This window comes from Barbus barbus (genome assembly GCF_936440315.1).
Source record: "Barbus barbus genome assembly, chromosome: 19".
In the NCBI taxonomy this organism is placed as follows: domain Eukaryota; kingdom Metazoa; phylum Chordata; class Actinopteri; order Cypriniformes; family Cyprinidae; genus Barbus; species Barbus barbus.
This window is the reverse complement of record NC_136747.1, coordinates 12,045,961-12,063,046: the sequence shown is the minus strand read 5'-3', so window position 1 is coordinate 12,063,046 and position 17,086 is coordinate 12,045,961. Positions and strand designations below refer to the sequence as shown.

The following is a 17,086-nucleotide window of genomic DNA, read 5'->3' as shown; positions in this document are numbered from 1 at the left end:
CATTACATTTACTTGTCATGTGTGGACACAATCCTGAATGAAGAAGATTAGACCCACTTCTCCACCCACCTTTGTGTGGGAGCTTAATACAGACTTAAAGAGTAATAGCTATGTTTCACTCTCACCTTCTCAAGCTGATTCAACTTTAGCTTTGTATAGTATCTTAAAATTTTAAGAGACAGTTGTTAATTACATGTTGGTCTTGTATCCTTCCAGAATAAATAAATAACTCTTTAAGCCTTTAACGTTATAGAATACTCACTTCTAGTAAAGAAGGATAAACTTTATAATACCTCATCGCTCCAGTTTCTGTAAGAATATATAATGATTCCAGCCAGTTATCTCAGAGGAGGCAAGCCCAGCAGTGCTTTCCCCTAAAAAATTGTAGGAGGCAGCATGTTTTTTGCCTCCTTTGAGCTCATTCTTGTTGAGCTCTTAAAGCATGGCTTGAAGCTAGTTCACCGATTGCTTTTATTTTATTATATTATTGTTTTTGTTTTGTATTATATATGTATATATATTGAGTGCAAAAAAAATGTACAGAGAAAACTAAACAACTTTCTTTTTTTTTTTTATTAAACAGTGGTTTACTGAACAAATTGCTCTTTCTTTAAATAAATTAATTTAAAAAAAAAATAAAAATCTTCCTCAGCTTATGCTAGGGAGCACTTTTACGTTATTACAATTGTTACAATTAACAACAGAGTCCAAACTTAAATTTAATTACTATTTATAGATAATATAATAATCAACATTCATCTTAAAAAAATTGCAGTCAGCGCAAATAGCCTTGTGGGCAGCTCGCCGACATACAGCGCCATTGCAATTCGGCGTCCTGAGTTCGAGTCCCGGCTCGCGGACATTTCCCAATCCATCCCCTTTCTTTCTCTTCCACTTCACTTCCTGTCTAAATTAGTGTCCTGTCCAAATAAAAGGCAAAAAACGCCAAAAAAAATTATATGCATGTAAATTGCACATAATGCAGTTTTAAAATTTAATTCTAAATTATAAAATTTCTATTTGTTATTGAAAAATATTCATTTACACAGTGGCTGTCATAACTTGTTTCATAGCAGATTTATTTAAACATGCATTAAATAATTTAATAATTAAGACATCACTAACAGGTAAAGTAAAATATAAAGACTATATGTCTAATATTTCCCGAAATACTTCATTTCTCTCACAAACTAATGAGCTGTGGACACTGATGGCTTGTCTGTGGTAAATGAAATGCTACATGGTTGAAACAATGATTGAGCGATTCCATGAAGCATGAGATGTTCATTCGTGTATATTTCGCGTTAAAACTAGTAGTAAAGAGAAAGGGATGATCGCGCTCACCTGCGCCCCACGATGCAGTATGAAACGAGACGTTTATACAGTGATCTGTCACACCACATCAAAGAGTGTCAAAACGGCATTCATTGTTTGAATTTCCTGAAAAAAATTGGCAAAATTAAAAAAATAACACTTTGTTTCGAAAGTAACCATATATAAAACTGGCAGTCCCCATAAATTTCCACTTGTGCAGTGGGTAAAATAATGCTGTATTTGTACAATACACATGCGTACCGATCCGGAACACCCGTACTGAACATTTTTGGTAAGAATATGTGTAACGTTACACCCCTAAAATATACACACACATATGTAACTGACTGTGGACTCTGGCACCCCTGTTCTGTAGATCCTATTGTGTCATTCAGCAGTGTCTCCATTTTGTGCTTTTGTCTTGGTGGGGCCAGTCAGACACACGTCAAAATGATTATGAAGCATTACTGTCATCATACAGCATTGCTGGACCTCCACTGTTTTCAGACGACTGCACCTCAGCATCCTCTGCCTCTTCTCACACATACTCGCATCTAATTTTTTTTTACGCGCCTGCTATTTTTTCTCCTCCCCCACTGTCTCTCTCTTTCTCTCTCTCTTTGTGATAGGCATGTCAAATCCTGTAACTATTGTCTGTCCATCTGTGTGTGTGTGTGTGTGTGAGGTGTGGAGACGAGAAGCGGGAGGCAGGTCTGCTCTCGACGATGCTTCTGGGGCAAAACAAATCTGACGGGCAGTGGTTTGCCTGTTTCCATAGCAACAACATTCTAATTACTCCTGCTCCCGGTTCGCCACGACAGCATAGAACAGCTATTGTGTACGTGTGTGTTTTGGTTCATAAACAGCTGTCTTCTCCACCCAGTCAGCTCTGACGAAGGTAGCTATGACACCTGACTTAAAATGGCCACTTCGGTGCATCCAAGCGCAGTAGTAGTGGTGTAGTGACCCTGTTTAAGCTAGCACAACCCTCACCCCTCCCCCTTCCAATCTTTCCCTCTTCAGACGCCCTCCCTTGTATACAAACCATGTGATCTGTATTGCTGGGACGCCATTGGCTGAAGCAACCGTGGCGTCTGGCCAATCAGGCTTAAGCGCTGAAATGAACATAAACTGAGCTGCTTGGAGATGCTTTCAGACTTTAGAGTGCTGATGGGCATGCACAGCCAGATGAAAGCGACCCTTGGCTAAAGCTTGGTCTGTTTTCATCTCCACAAACACACACACACACACACAAAGTAACCCGGGGACCATCTGCCACCACTATTTATCATCCTTCTGGCTATCCGATTGTCCCTGCACTTGGTCAGGGTTCATCTCTGCTACACTGGGTTGGACCAACGTGGAGCCGCGCTCCCAAACATGGAGGTGACAATGGCATGTGAGTATTGCTGAAGAGACCGTGTCGGATGCATGGAGGATTGAAAATGATGAAGGGGCATTTGCAAATTTGCCTGGATGTTGTCGGGAAACGATAGATGAAACAGGCGCACAGATGGGGCAGCTTTGTGTGAAGCTGCTTGTAGTAATCAGGTTAGAGGCAGATTTCAGCTAGCGAATAAAGAGGAAGCGATCCAGAGCGAGTGCTCCAACCTGTGCTCTCCTCCGTAGCCAGCCCCTCCTTGGGTACTTACAATGAATGAGTGCTTTTAATGTGTCATTTCTCCATCAGTCCTTTCTCTGTTGCACATTGACCTCCAGTCGCTCTCGTTGATGTGTGGCTGTTCGTTAAGTTAGCATTAATTGTGCATGCATCCCACGCGTAGGAAGATCAACACTATCTGTTTGGCTTTTTTTTGTTACTGTTTTTACAGAGAAAGCTTGTATTGAGGTTAATCTCTTTTGTATACGGCCTTGTCCTTTGTGCTTTCTTTGTTGGTTCAGTGTTCACAGGATTGACCTTTTGTAGACGATCAAAATGATAATAAATATCTCCCCGCACTTTTGAATTCTGTGATGGGCTGTCATCTAGCGCCTAACGTTGATTGATTACGGTAATATCACAGGCAGCTTTTTTTCAAAGCATAAATCTGGAAGATCTCATAAAGTGAATGATGTCTTGAGGTTTTGGTTGGTCGTGCTCAGCATTCGCACCCATGCCTCCGGTCCATAATTCCCTACTTTCCCTTGCAAAGATTAAAAAAATAAATAAATAGAATTTTCATTCTTTCCTTCTTTCCTCTTTTTTCTTTCTCTTATTTTTTCCATATTCACTTTCCGTCCTCTTTTCTATGTCTTCTCTTTCCTTCTTACATCCATTCTTCCTATCCTTCTTTATTCCCTCTTTCCCTTTTTATTCTTTCCCCGTTTTCCTTTCTGTCCTTCTTCATTGCTTCTTTCACTTCTTTTCTTACTTCCCTCCTTTCCTTTGCTTAATTTCCTTTCCTCCTTGTCTTCCCTGCCATGCTTACATTTATTCTTCCTATCATTTTTTTATTCCTTTCCTTTGCTTTCCTTTCCTTTCCTTCAGTTCTTTTTCTCTTTGTGTTTTTTCTTTTTCTGTTGTGTTACTCTATGCAATGAGATTCCTGAGACCTTAAGTGACCTTAATGCATTGCACGCTTTCAGCATGCTTCATGCTGGCCCTTGGTGAAAGTGTTACTCCTGTCTGCTCCTGTCAACGGAGTGGATGTGTGGCTGGATCCCCAGAGAACTGAGTGCCACCTGCTGTAGAGTACTCCAGGACCTGGGAAATTACTGGGATACTTTTCAAGGACCTGTTATGAAATGTTTCCTTGTCAGAGAGAATTTTCATGTCTAGACTTTGCGCAATTGGCTTTCTCTGCATATGTGTGGTCATTCTCTATACTGTGAAAACTATTGGAGGCTACCCACTTATGATGCAACCTAAAACATAAAGAGCATTCTATGAGAATGTACTACTATTTTAAAAAAGGCACCATGAGAAGATTAATGTCAGGTAGAGGAAAGGAGAAACAAAGCACTCGGAGGAGCCTGACAGATGTCACTGCATTACAGATTGACTGCAGGTTGTATGGTCAAGCAGAGATGCTTAATATAGCCTCCCAACACCTCAGCAAGCATCCAGCAACCTGCTCCACAACCCAATGTATCCCTAGCCAGGTCAGAAAGAGTGGAAGAGATTCGATGAACCTACCTGCCTTTGGTTGTACATTAAATTTGCTCCATCTTTTTAGTTTTCATCATCCTTTCATCTCTGAGCAAAGTTTAACCAGAGCATCCTATTGCATGCAAGACTGTAGCTCTCTGTCTTTGCATGCATATGCATACACAGGTGTTTTATCCTTGTCTACTTCACTTGTTATTCATAGGCTTACCCCCTGCATTTATGAAAAAAAATGACTCTAGACTGTACTGCATCTAAATTCATCACGTGGTCTTTGCGGTCAGTGTTTCCAGCAAATGATTTTTTCTGTTAATGATATCTATTTGTTTTCTTTGAAGTAATGCCCATTTCTTTGATGTGAATCATTATTAACTGTTATGGAAATTGTTAAGGGGGAGGAAATGGCATAATTAGCATGTCAATTGTGGAATGGATAAATGTCCCGTTCTCTTTTTGTGCCTGATTGCCCCATTGGGTCCACAGACCATAACAAGCAAAGGGAATGTGAAAGAAGGATGACAAAGACATGTGCAATATATGCTCTCCTGCCTCTATTGTAAATTTGTTTTCTGTTCCTTTCCATTTGAGATTTGAATTTTATCATCTAAACTCTATTTGGGTGATTGACAAGTTGTAAATGATGATTATCAACTCTTGCAGCTGTAGTAAAGATTTGAGGGTTGATGTGACTTCCTAGGCTAATTAAGCAGCTTTGACTTTGAGGAACTGTGCCAGTAGGAAGGTTTTGAGTTTGATCCTAACACCATGTCCTAACCAGACGTGACACTGTGACACACGATAAAAGGTATCTTTTCCATGTTAATCAGAGTTTTTGTCATAACCAGCCACAATTGAGATACACAACAAGCAATGGAAATCTGTTTTAGACACTTTCTATTTCTGCAATGTCATGGCTGGAACAACAACTTACACACTTTGGCAATGATAATTGGTACCTACTATATTACATTATTTCGTTTTAAATTGGTCCGATGTTTGAATATCATGTTGCGTGACCTTTTTAGCCATACTGAAAGTGACTGAATAATTTAATTTAAAATAAACATGAATGTTAAAACTGAACTCACAAGTGTGTGAACAGACAAGTGTATTCCATGATAAAGATTGCATCAGAGACACAATATGCATATTTAATCATGTTAAATTTGCTTAATATTTATGAATTAGATGATGTACTTATCCATTTCTGAGTAGCAATGGTTTTTGATTAGATTTTGTTGCATCTTTTAGCCATGTTGTGTTTGATATGGACAAACATATTGGAATCTTATCACATTGCGTCAGGTTAAGATTGGTTTAATGTAAAGTTGGATCGCAGGATTTGGCAAGTATGCTGAGACAATGCTGTGGCTTTTGCCACTGCAGAATGTTTTAATAAGGCAGTTCCTGTGTATATTATGCATCAAATTGCATACACAATGTCAGAATCATAAATAAAGATCATCCTTTTCTAGGCTTTGTTTACAGCAAAGCTGCTCATAAACTTATATGCGATTCATCTTCCTAAATCAATAAAAACTCTTCTGATGCGACTGAATAACGGCCTTTGCATAATTACAGGTAGGAAATAAATATGACTATTAATTATGTACTGGTGTGAAAAACAGAGAGGCATACATGTGAATTTATGATGGATAGCTGTGCGAAGTTGTAATTAAAATAAGACAGGAGTGATAAATCTCGCTGCCCTGATTGGAAGCAGAGCTTTGATTGGCTGTCTGGATGAGGGAGGTGAGCAAACTGCTTTAGCTGCAAAAAGGTGCATGTAAACCAACTAGTGGACCACTACATGCTGCTATGTAATGATTTTTTTTTGTTTTTTGCAGCATGCAAAAAAAGTGTAGACATCGTTGGGTATTATACATTTGTTACGTCTTAATGCATATTGCAATGCATAAGCATTGTGTTTGGATGCAAGGTGAGATGCATTGCGTTAAGATGCATGACTTTTTATGTTGGGTTAGTTCCTTTTGTTTCTGTCTGTTGATGGTTGTTATTTCACATTTGGATGTGCATTGGTTTCAATGCACTGCTTATGATCTTACTGTAAAAAAAAAAAAAAAGACAAAAACCTAATGCTCATGTATCACTATTCATCTTACTGACTCAAGTGACAGTCTAGTGTACAGTTGGTTTGCTTGTCTGTTTCTTGTCGACGTTTGGCTTGTGTACCATAGCCGTTTGCTTGGAATTTGTTGGACCCCAAAGGATAAATTTGTTTGAAGCTTTAATCAGCCGGAAAATCTTTTTATGTTTTTTTTCAACTGTGCAGCAGCCAGTTTATCGGATATAAAATTATAAAGGTATATAAATATCTTTTACAGCACTTGTCTGTAAGGGCCCTAAAATCTGTATTTGTTTACTTCTGTTTTCTCAGTATAATCCAAGATGGCAGTATACAAAAATCGTGCCATTTTATATTATACATTATATTGCTTGGTGTCATAGCACAACTCTATTCATGGCCTTTAATTGTACTGGCACGATCCCACTAGCCCACTCACTTTCCAAAGATATTTCAGAAACACTTTAATATTAAGATTAATCCCTCATTTGTTGTGCTTGAGGGAAGCAATAGATTTGTCCAGTGGCGTTGTAGCTTTGACGTCCAAAAGCATTAAATTAATACAGATGCCTTTAAGAGTATAACAGCGCTGATGTATCAATATAAATCAAAATATATAGTCCAATTCAGAATAACAGCCTTAGTCTTAAGAGCGCTTTCAATTTTTCAACTCACAAGCGCACAATCATGCACAAACACACACACATTCATTCTGCCCCACTGTATGTCACTCTGTATTATCTGCAGGCTGACACACAGTGGGCGAGTGTGTTCTGTGCTTTTAGATGCTCAGAAGAGGAGAGGCGAGAGAAAGACAATAAGGATGGCAGGGCAGTTGAGGACTCGCACACTTCTTAGTGAGGCTGACACACTTAAAGCGTTTGTCTAAAAAAAGGTCCATTTCCGCTTTATTCACAAATATCACCACCCACCACATCAGAAGCTGAAATCCCACTGTTCCCCCATATCACCTCATCATCACGAATAAAAGGTCTGCTTCTATTTCAGCCATCACGACTTGATTTAAAGAGGCTGATAAAAGGAAGCGAGAGAGCGCCTTGGATTAATTAATTCTGAACCATGAAAAATCGGCAAATGTGCTCAGAAAATTGCTTCCCCCGCCATAAGGGATTGTTTCAAGTGGAGACGTTCGGTTCTTCGCCCCCCACCTGCAGCTGTCAAAACCCCCTCCCATTTAAATGCTACTGTGCTATTGAATGGAGCCGTCTCGGTTTATTCCTCCAGCAATCACTCCTCTCATTCTTCAAGCGCGGACATATCAGCCTAGTGATTTGGGAGGGGGCCCTGACCTTGGCCCAGTCTTATCACTAATTAAACTTCATCTAATCCTGCTGCGGGAGCCAGCGGCACCTGCTTCTCTGGATGACTGGGATGCATGAATAGCAACAAGACTCGGTTCCAGCTTCCCAACTCATCCGTCGCTGTGCTCCCCAGATAATCACAGCATATGATCTGTAGCCCAAGGCTTGGTGCGTACACCAACCTTCTGTTTGTGATTTCGAGCTGTGCGTTACTCGGGCATTACCGGGAAAGCTGTGGCTCTACGGCAGCTGGGCGTTTCTGTATCTGAGGATGAAGGAAAGCTGTCTGCTTTTGCTGCATATGGGTGAATTTTTGTGTCATAGTCCATTGCTGGCTGTCACTTCTGTTTGTTTGCATTTGATTCTTCGTTAAACAGCAATCCCCAAGATGGCTGTCGTGACTCTGCTTGGCTAACCTCCTCATATCTCCACATGAAGAGCTCCTTCACAACAACTTCTTTGTGCTTTTTAGTAGTGGAACCAATGCCTATGAAACAAACAAAGCTTCAAGACTTGCCTACTGTTGACATTATAATGTTTTTAGATAAAACATGTTAATGTTAACGTGTTAACTGTATGTACCCTGTAGTCACTGGATCAGCCCCAAGTGGTGCACTTGATGTGGAATTGTGTTTGAGCACATCCGTAATATCCCACATCCTATTAGATATTTTATAAATCTGAAGGGTTTGGTTGAACTGTGCTGAGATTCTGAGAAAACTGAGCCTGAAAACTGATTTTAGGTTCATCAAAATTCAAATCAAGACTCTGAAGCAATTTTGCTTGGTTACATTGTTGGCAATTACTGTTTTGCCTGTTGTAGGACAGTAAATTAAAGAAGCATTAGGGAGTCTCGTTTAAGATGCATGTACAGTAGTGTCTTGGGTAGGTATTAACTGATCTTTGTTCAAGGATGTATTGTATCGACAGCTTTAGAAGTTTCTCATTTGGAGTTTAATGAGCGTTTGAATGGCTGTCCAGGTGCTTGATAGTAATGTGATTATGCACAATATATTATAAATGATTTGGTATGAAAGAGATTGCTAATAACATTGATGTATTGAATCATCTTCTCTGTTTATGTGTATGTGCATTTTGGTGGCAATGCACATTAAATGTACACCCAAGCCTCTTTTTTTATATATAAATGTTGTGATTTTCTTTTCATGCAGCATTCATTCTTTTCCTTGTCCAGCTTTAATGTTTTTCCTCATTTATTCTGAAAACCTTTCTCTGTGAATGTAGCCTGTACGGTACCAGTCAAAATGTCTACAAAACTAAGTGTAAGGTTTTTAAAATCATGATCATAAGAAAAGTTTGTGCTTTTATGTCAGTTACTCACCTTGTGCTGTCATAATGGTGAACTGTTTCAGTTCTGATGAACTCTGTGTGTATGTGCTACAGGTGATGCAGGTGGTGAAGGAACAGATCACTCGTGCTCTCACGATCAAGCCTAACTCTCTGGATCAGTTTAAAAGTCGTCTGCAAAATCTGAGCTACACTGAGATCCTCAAATTGCGCCAATCCGAGAGGATGAACCAGGAGGATTTCCAATCCCGGCCCATACTGTGAGTCTCTGGAAACTCTTCAATTATTTGAAGCTCATTTCCCACAATCAGACTCACTCACTTTTGGTCTGTGTGTACTGCACCTGTGCCCCACTCATGATTGAAATTACAAGCCTTTAAATACAATTTCCTCTGAAATTGCAATGGCAATGAAGATAACATTAGTTCATAACTCATTAAACTAAGAGGAGACTCCATTAAACAAATTACCCATTGCATTACAGTAGCGTCATTTGAGCTGGAATGTACAATCTCTCAGAACATTCTGTAACATCCACATGTTATATTACAGTCGAATGGAAGTGTCCGTGTTGAACTTCCAAAGTTTGTGAACTGAAATGTTGAAAATATCACTCATGATTTCATGTTCGATCTATTGTTCAGTCTATTCACTATAACAGGAATATCAATTTGTCAATTTATCAATTCAGCTTGGTTTTTGACGGTATACACAAGGTTTCCACACTTTTTCACTAATCATTTTTCCATTAGTTTAGTATTATTCACAGGCATGTTTTAAAATTATGTTGGATACACAAAGATCAGTTTTTGTAATCCCTGGCAAAATTAAATGGAAAAAATATAAAAACCAGATAAGCCAATCTGTTTTCACTGAATGTGAACAAACATTTCTCATGAATTACTTAATAACCAAACAACATTAGTGAGGCCTTTAAATGCTAATTAATATTCCAGAATTCTCTTTTAGATCTAAAGCAGCACAGTAAGTTTGACAGTAGCTTTAGCAAAACGAGATAAAAGGAAGTTTGCCTGGCCCTTACTGACTCGTAGTACTAAAAAATGTCTAAAGACCAAGCCTGTATGTGATTTTATGAATTATGTTTTTGAGTCTTTCTTTGTGTAAACTGCCAGTAAAGTGGGGTACTTTAAATTGCATTTGTGTGATCCTCTGATGTTTCTCCAGGGAGCTTAGGGAGAAAATCCAGCCTGAGATCATGGAGTTGATCAAACAGCAACGCCTCAATCGTTTGTGTGAGGGCACCTGCTTCAGGAAGATCAGCAGCCGAAGGAGACAGGGTAAGAAACACACACACTTGAACATAAGGGTGAGAAAGTTATTTTTGTTCTTTTTAAAACCATTTTTATATTTTTGGCACCAAAGATTCAAAGCTGCCTCTTTCTTGTTGCTCCAAGTTTAAGTCCTAGCCAGCAGCTTTGAACAACACTACATTTTGTTATTGCTTGATTTCTGTGGACACACACACAATTCATTGAGATACGATCCCAAACCTGCATACCATTAAACTTTGTCAAGCCTGAGAGCGAATGTTTGTGGTAGTAGAAAAACACAGAATACTGCTTGACAAATCCCTCAAGGATCCCTAGGGAGAATCATAAAAAGGATGCTGTTTGTGAACCAGCATAGAAATGAATGAAAACACAAGCATGCAAACAATATAAATTTACACAGTAAAAGCATAGCTTTCTTGTGCTCATCTTAAGTTTGTGAACTGATTAACTTAATGGGGTTATTCAATTGTGGCTTTTATTGGTGACCTCTACTGCACTCTTAAAAATAAAGGTTATTTATTGGCATCAATGGTTCCTCAAAGAACCTTTACCATCCGTGGAATCTTTTCATTCCATAACAGGTTCTTTACAGTGGAAAAAGGTTCTTTAGATTATTAAAATGTTCTTCACACTAAGAAAACAATGGTTCTTTTAAGAACTGTTCACTCAAAGGTTCTCTGGGGAACCAAAACTGGTTCTTCTATGGCATGTGAGTATTTATTACGTTCTATGGCTGTGAAAACCCCCTTTTGAAACCTTTATTTTTAAGAGTGTGGGCTACTTCTCATTTACAGAATTTTGATTGGAGATCTTTATTGGTCAAATGTTTTTCATATGCATTTCAGTAATCTCTTAGTATAGTAACATCATAATAAAATGTCTCACATGATAGCTTTTATCCAACTATCTTACTTAAACACACTCTGAAATTTATACGCCCTATGAATATTTTCATGAGTGCTATTATTAAACCGACAGCATGATTTAGCAAGTGTGAAAAAAAGCCTTGTCTGTTGCTGAGAGATCGGAAGTATGGAGCCAATTTCAAACAAGCGCTGAGTGGTGGGAGTTATAAAGCTTACGCCGCAGATTGGAGAGTTGAAAGATCGTCAAATGGAATATCGCTTTTTACACGGGCTGGCTGAAGAGGAGGGCTGTCTGCTGAGCTCAGAGGGAGGCTTTATCAGTTAGCCTGGATAATTTAACACTCTTCACACTTCTACAGGATTAGATGATTCTGAGACTAGACACCTTGTCTGTCTTTTGCTATCCGTCTGCCTGCCTCTTTCTTTCTTTCTTTTCTCTCTCTTAGGGTCCTCAATTTCTCACTGAATCTCTCAATCTTGCTTTTTCTCTTTTTTTTATTCATTTGAGATTTTTCACACTTTGCCTGTTTCATTGCCATCATTTTCTTTTTTTATGTACCTCAGTGTGAATGAATTTTTTTTTTGCTCACAATCAACTATTCTATTATCTTCCAAAGGCTAAGTGGCACTAAACATGACTTGACATGACACCCTCTCATAATTTAAATGACTTAATACATGTGATAAATCATTATTTGCCAGTGGTTTCTGTGGCTCATGTTGCCTCGGTGCAAAAAGATTAAGCAGAGTTCAGCTTTGTGCAGCAAAATGAAGCTGTGACTACCAAGAATGCAGACAGGAAAGCTCTTGTAAACAGAGTTGCAATTAGATAAAATCAGGGTTGGTAATGTTCGGATGTTGAAATTTTCTGCCTCCAAACTCAAAGAATTCCAGTTATGCTGCATTCCAAGAAACTCAGAATTCCATTTGGTTATTTTCACTTCCACTGTGTAGAATATCAGAGACTGAATCAGACAAATTTAAAATGCATCAGAACATTAAAACCTTAGGAGCTGGAATTCAGAGAGGCCCCAAGGAAACAGGACGCTGTAAATCTAATTCCTTGCTCCAACTAGTCTGAAGTAAGCAAACTAACCAGCAAGCCTCTTTCACAAAACAGCTTACAATCTTGAGACAAAAGAACACTTATTGATAATTCCAATTCAGGAAGGAGACTGTCAAATTTGTTGCAAGTAATCAAGACTGATGTTCACATGTAAACCTGTGATAGAAAATCACGAGCTACAGACTCTCTTGGGCAGGTCTTCCCCAATACAAGACAAAGACTTGAATTCCTTAGGAGACCTTTTAACCTCTCTCTGGTCGTCACAGAACATGCCTCTTATTATCCATAGAACTACACACTAGAGGCAATCTGTTCATACTAGGGATGCCACAATTCTCAATATAATATTGAACCGTTCGGTACGACATCCACGGTTCAATACGCGCTTGTGAATTGCGGTTTTTTCGGTTTTACATTTAAATAATTTGTGCGTTTTATTTCTCTCCGAATTGACTGTTTGTGTGTGCCTGTAAGTCTACGAGCTGAGATGAGGAAATTCCTTCCCGCGAGTAAATATTCAATCACTATTCTCTAAAGTTAGGGGGCGCTTAAGCATCATTCCACACTTTAACATGGCGAGCAGCGGTGAAGTGAGGCAACAGTACGAGGAAGCGCCGGCATATTTCAAATCCGCGGAGTGGAGACATGTCGGTTTTGCCATTGAGTATAATGCAGAGGAAGAAAAAACGGTGAACAAAAAAATGACTCTGTGCAAGCATTGTTTTACACGTATAGCCTACTCAAACGGAAATACTTCCAACTGTTAAGTTTAATTAAGATGGTTTATTTATGTTTACTGAAGTACAAATATGTTTATTTGAAATGGTCAATTTATGTTTATTAACTTCACATGTATGTTTATTTTCAAAATGTAGGAATTTATATGTTCCCCAGTTTGTACATGGGCTACCAGCAGCTCTAAGATTTCAGTGTTAATTTTTTTTATTATACAATACACTAGGAACTAGTGTACTTTTCTTGGCTTTTAAGTAAAATAAAGGAGTATTGCAATAAATCGTTTTTATTTTTTTCTCCTTAACCTCTTACTGTTCCTATTGCCTAAGCATAGAATAACAAAAAAAAACACTTATGTGTCAAGCCATCAGAACCGAACCGAACCGAACCGAAAACCGTGTTAAAAAACCGAGGTATGTATTGAACCGTAGGCTAACTGTATTGTTGCATCCCTAGTTCATACGTACTAAAAATCATCTTAAAAGGACCTAGGAGTTATTTCTCTGCATAGAACCTATATTATGTTTGTAACCTACACATTAGATTATCATGTTTTAATCAAATATTATGTATGTTTTTTTAATCACTATTGAATAGCTGAAGGATTCAGATGCGTGTTTGGTATGTATGAGTGTGAAAAATCATGCTTTAAATGTTTCTTCCAATCAATTCTTTGTCAAATGCATCATAGTCTTGTTATAGAAATCATGTCCAAAAGTATATTTTGCAAGAGCCTGTAAAGTTCGGACCTCTGACTGAACAGATAACATGTTGATTTATTAGTGGGGCACAGGGTCTGCAACGACGATGACACAAAGGAAACCCCTTAACACAGGCATAGCAAGCAAGTAACACCTCCAGGTTCTGATTGAATTGGTTTATTTAATATAAATCTTAGCCTCATTGAGAAACTCAAAGCGAGGGTTAAATAAGTGATTGATGGTTGTTCAGGTCTATGCAATTGAACATATTGCTGTAAACTTGGGATTTCACATTTCCATTCTCCTTTCCTCACTTTCTCTCTTTCTGCAACGTGTGAATGTGTGAATGCTTGTGTTCATGTGTTAGATTAGTTTACATGTCTTTATATAATTTTTATATAAATAAAATCTCATTTATATTGAAAAGAGAAGTATCTTGTGTTTTGTGCTCACAAGTTAATGTCTTAATCTGCCGATCTAGTTACTGTGCTGTTTAATAGTGTTTTCACTATATTTTGGATTTTAATATCCAGTGCAGAGTTGATGTTATATGGCTTGGTCAGTGAATCACTGCTGCCTCAGTGATCAGCCGTGAAACAGTGAGTCTGTTCAAATTCCTTATAAAATTCCTTATATTTTTTTATTACATTACAACTGAAAATAACCAAATGGAATGGCGCTTGACCTTGAGCATCATAACGGTGGTTATTTTGAAGTAGTAAGTGAAAAATTCCTAATTCTGAGTTGTCTAGAATGTAGGATTGGATAATTATCGTGGCTTCATGTGGTTGGTGATTCCTGTGGGGAACCTCATTCAACAATCAATGAAATGTAGAACTTATATCTTAACCTGTATCTCCATTAAGAAGGAATGCCTACCAATAGTTAAGTGACTTATTCTTGTCATATGTCCCATATGAAATGGCATTGAATATTTACCTTTGCCCATGTCCACATTCGTGGTATCCTATTTTTCGTAGCAGAGATACAGGTTCTGTATTTAATAAATTGTTCCATTCCAAATTCCAATTCCAGAATCAGATACTTGTTGTAAAATTTCAATTTCAATTCCACCTATCAATTCCTGTGTTCATTCCTGATATCAGAGAGTTAAACGACTGATTGGCACAAGCTGATTGGTGCATATGCAGCCAATGACCTTACTGCCTTGCATTTATTTGGCTGGCTAGCATTCACTTGAGATTCTTACGGCGCGATTTCAGAGTTTCTCAGAAACCCTCCACCTTCCCCAGCTCCACCTGTGTAGATCTGTTACGGGTTATTTTATATGCTATTTATGCAGAACCAGTATGTCTTAAATACCCATGGCACCGTATAGCCATATGCATAGGCAGTAGCAACTTCTGTACTTGCTTGCAGCAGCAGCAATAATATACAACTACAGCAATAACCAACAGCAGCAGCAGCGTAGCAGATCTATTCCGCTGAGACCAAATACATTAACATTATCATACCCATCATGAGTTTTCATGATTAAAATCCAGTTTATGTAGCTTGCTGATTTTTGTTCATGGTATTCAGCAGCTAAATGTTTTCCAAAAAGATACACAAAATAAATGTTTGATATCTAAATGTTTGACTTCATTTTTAGATTCCACATTGGAATCAAAACTAGAAATCAATAAGAATCGGAATTGAGAAGTAGAATCTGAATTGGAATTGATAAAATTCAAACAATACCCTAACCCTAATAGTAACCTTTGTGATAAAGTCATTTACTTGTCAGTCAAGTCTGAATCACATTTCAGTGGCTTGCTTCGTGACGTTCAGCAGGTATGTTCTGCTCCCTAATACAATCTTTACAATGAGGTTCCCCACAGAAAGCACCCACCACATGAAGCCACCACAATTCAAGTATCATTAATCCCAAGATAACCCAATGTTATAAGATTTCTTTTGTCCATGCACAACAAACATTTCAGCAAGCTTTTAAGGACTGCACTCAGGCGACTGAAAGAAGCGCACCTGTGGCTTTTCACTGTGACAGGTTCTACATTGACATTTGTATTCCCTATTGTTCCCCCATAGCAGAGCTCTCTCCTCATGGTGTACAAACTGAGCGGTCCAGTTCCTACCTTGAATCTTAAGTATTGCAGAGGTTGCCTGAGGCTGAGCTTTCTGAATAATGTTAAAATTTAATCCTCCTTTGCCGTTAATTATCTAAAACCCTTAGTCTTAGTTTCAGGTTTAAGTGCATGTATGAAAGAACCCTGGAGCACTAGTGTTCATCAGGCATCTCTTAAATAAAAATGACTTATTTCCCCATCTACATTGTTCCCTCTGTCTCTTGACTTGTGTATATCATCAATTAGAATAGAAAGTCCGCAAAGCTATCTACAAAGGAAGCCCCTTTTTCATCATGCACATGGCACTGCATGCATATTAAACCATTCTGCACATATCTGTTCTGACATCTGAGAATGGGCTCACAGATGGCTGTTGGCTGCAGTATCTGCTGGTTGTTCATCGCACATTTGTATTGGTGGATAAACAGCCTATTGCGCTGGTTTGTTAATAAGCTGAAGGTATAGAAAGTGTGCAATGATCAAGCTGTTTACTGCACACTCCTTATCTCTTTGGGTTTGTGTATATGCAGCCTGTGAAGTGCCACCCTGCAGGACACTCCTTCATCTCACAATGTTTTTTATTCTGCCAAACTGCTATTCCCAGTAATTAGGATTTGGATTCAGGCACCAGGGTTGAGTGCCAGCCATGGCCTTCTAGGCTATATGCGAGCAGCCCTGGCAGTGTCTACTTTCGGCGTGGCACAGGAAGTGTCATGAAGGGATTGGGAGACAATTTGCCAGTCACGGCTTTGCCCAGTCTGCAGGAAAAAGCCAAAGAATATTAAGCATTGTACTAGAACGAAAGGCAACTTGTTAGCTTTACATTGCAGAAGGCTGACTCACTGTTATGCTTCTTTACAGACAAGTTCTGGTACTGTCGACTGTCGCCCAATCATAAAGTTCTCCACTATGGGGATCTGGAGGAGAGCCCTCAGGGAGAGGTTCCACATGATTCCCTACAGGACAAACGTGAGTACAGTCTGAATTCTGACCACGGTGTAGTGGCTTCACTTTATAAAGAGGGGATTGAGACAGCCACACTTTGTCTTATTAATTTTTCTTTGCTCTCTGTGACAGTTCCTGTAGCTGATATCAAAGCTGTTGTCACTGGCAAAGACTGTCCACACATGAAGGAAAAGGGAGCTCTGAAGCAGAACAAGGTGAGTCCTTTTGTGTGTGCTTGATATAGTCATATACACCTAG

The 17,086-nt window shown here is 38.7% G+C and overlaps 1 protein-coding gene across 7 annotated transcripts in view; it reads left to right on the top strand.

The window, feature by feature from the left end:
* Window positions 1-17,086, top strand: part of LOC306884981 (engulfment and cell motility protein 1-like) — a 93,548-nt gene that overhangs the window by 74,227 nt on the left and 2,235 nt on the right. For all 7 annotated transcript variants that reach the window (XM_079441267.1, XM_079441263.1, XM_079441266.1 and 4 more), the window contains 4 exons: window positions 9,233-9,396; window positions 10,322-10,434; window positions 16,745-16,852; window positions 16,961-17,043. In XM_079441267.1, coding sequence (XP_079297393.1) covers window positions 9,233-9,396; window positions 10,322-10,434; window positions 16,745-16,852; window positions 16,961-17,043 — 468 coding nt within the window. The remainder of the gene's footprint in view (window positions 1-9,232; window positions 9,397-10,321; window positions 10,435-16,744; window positions 16,853-16,960; window positions 17,044-17,086) is intronic.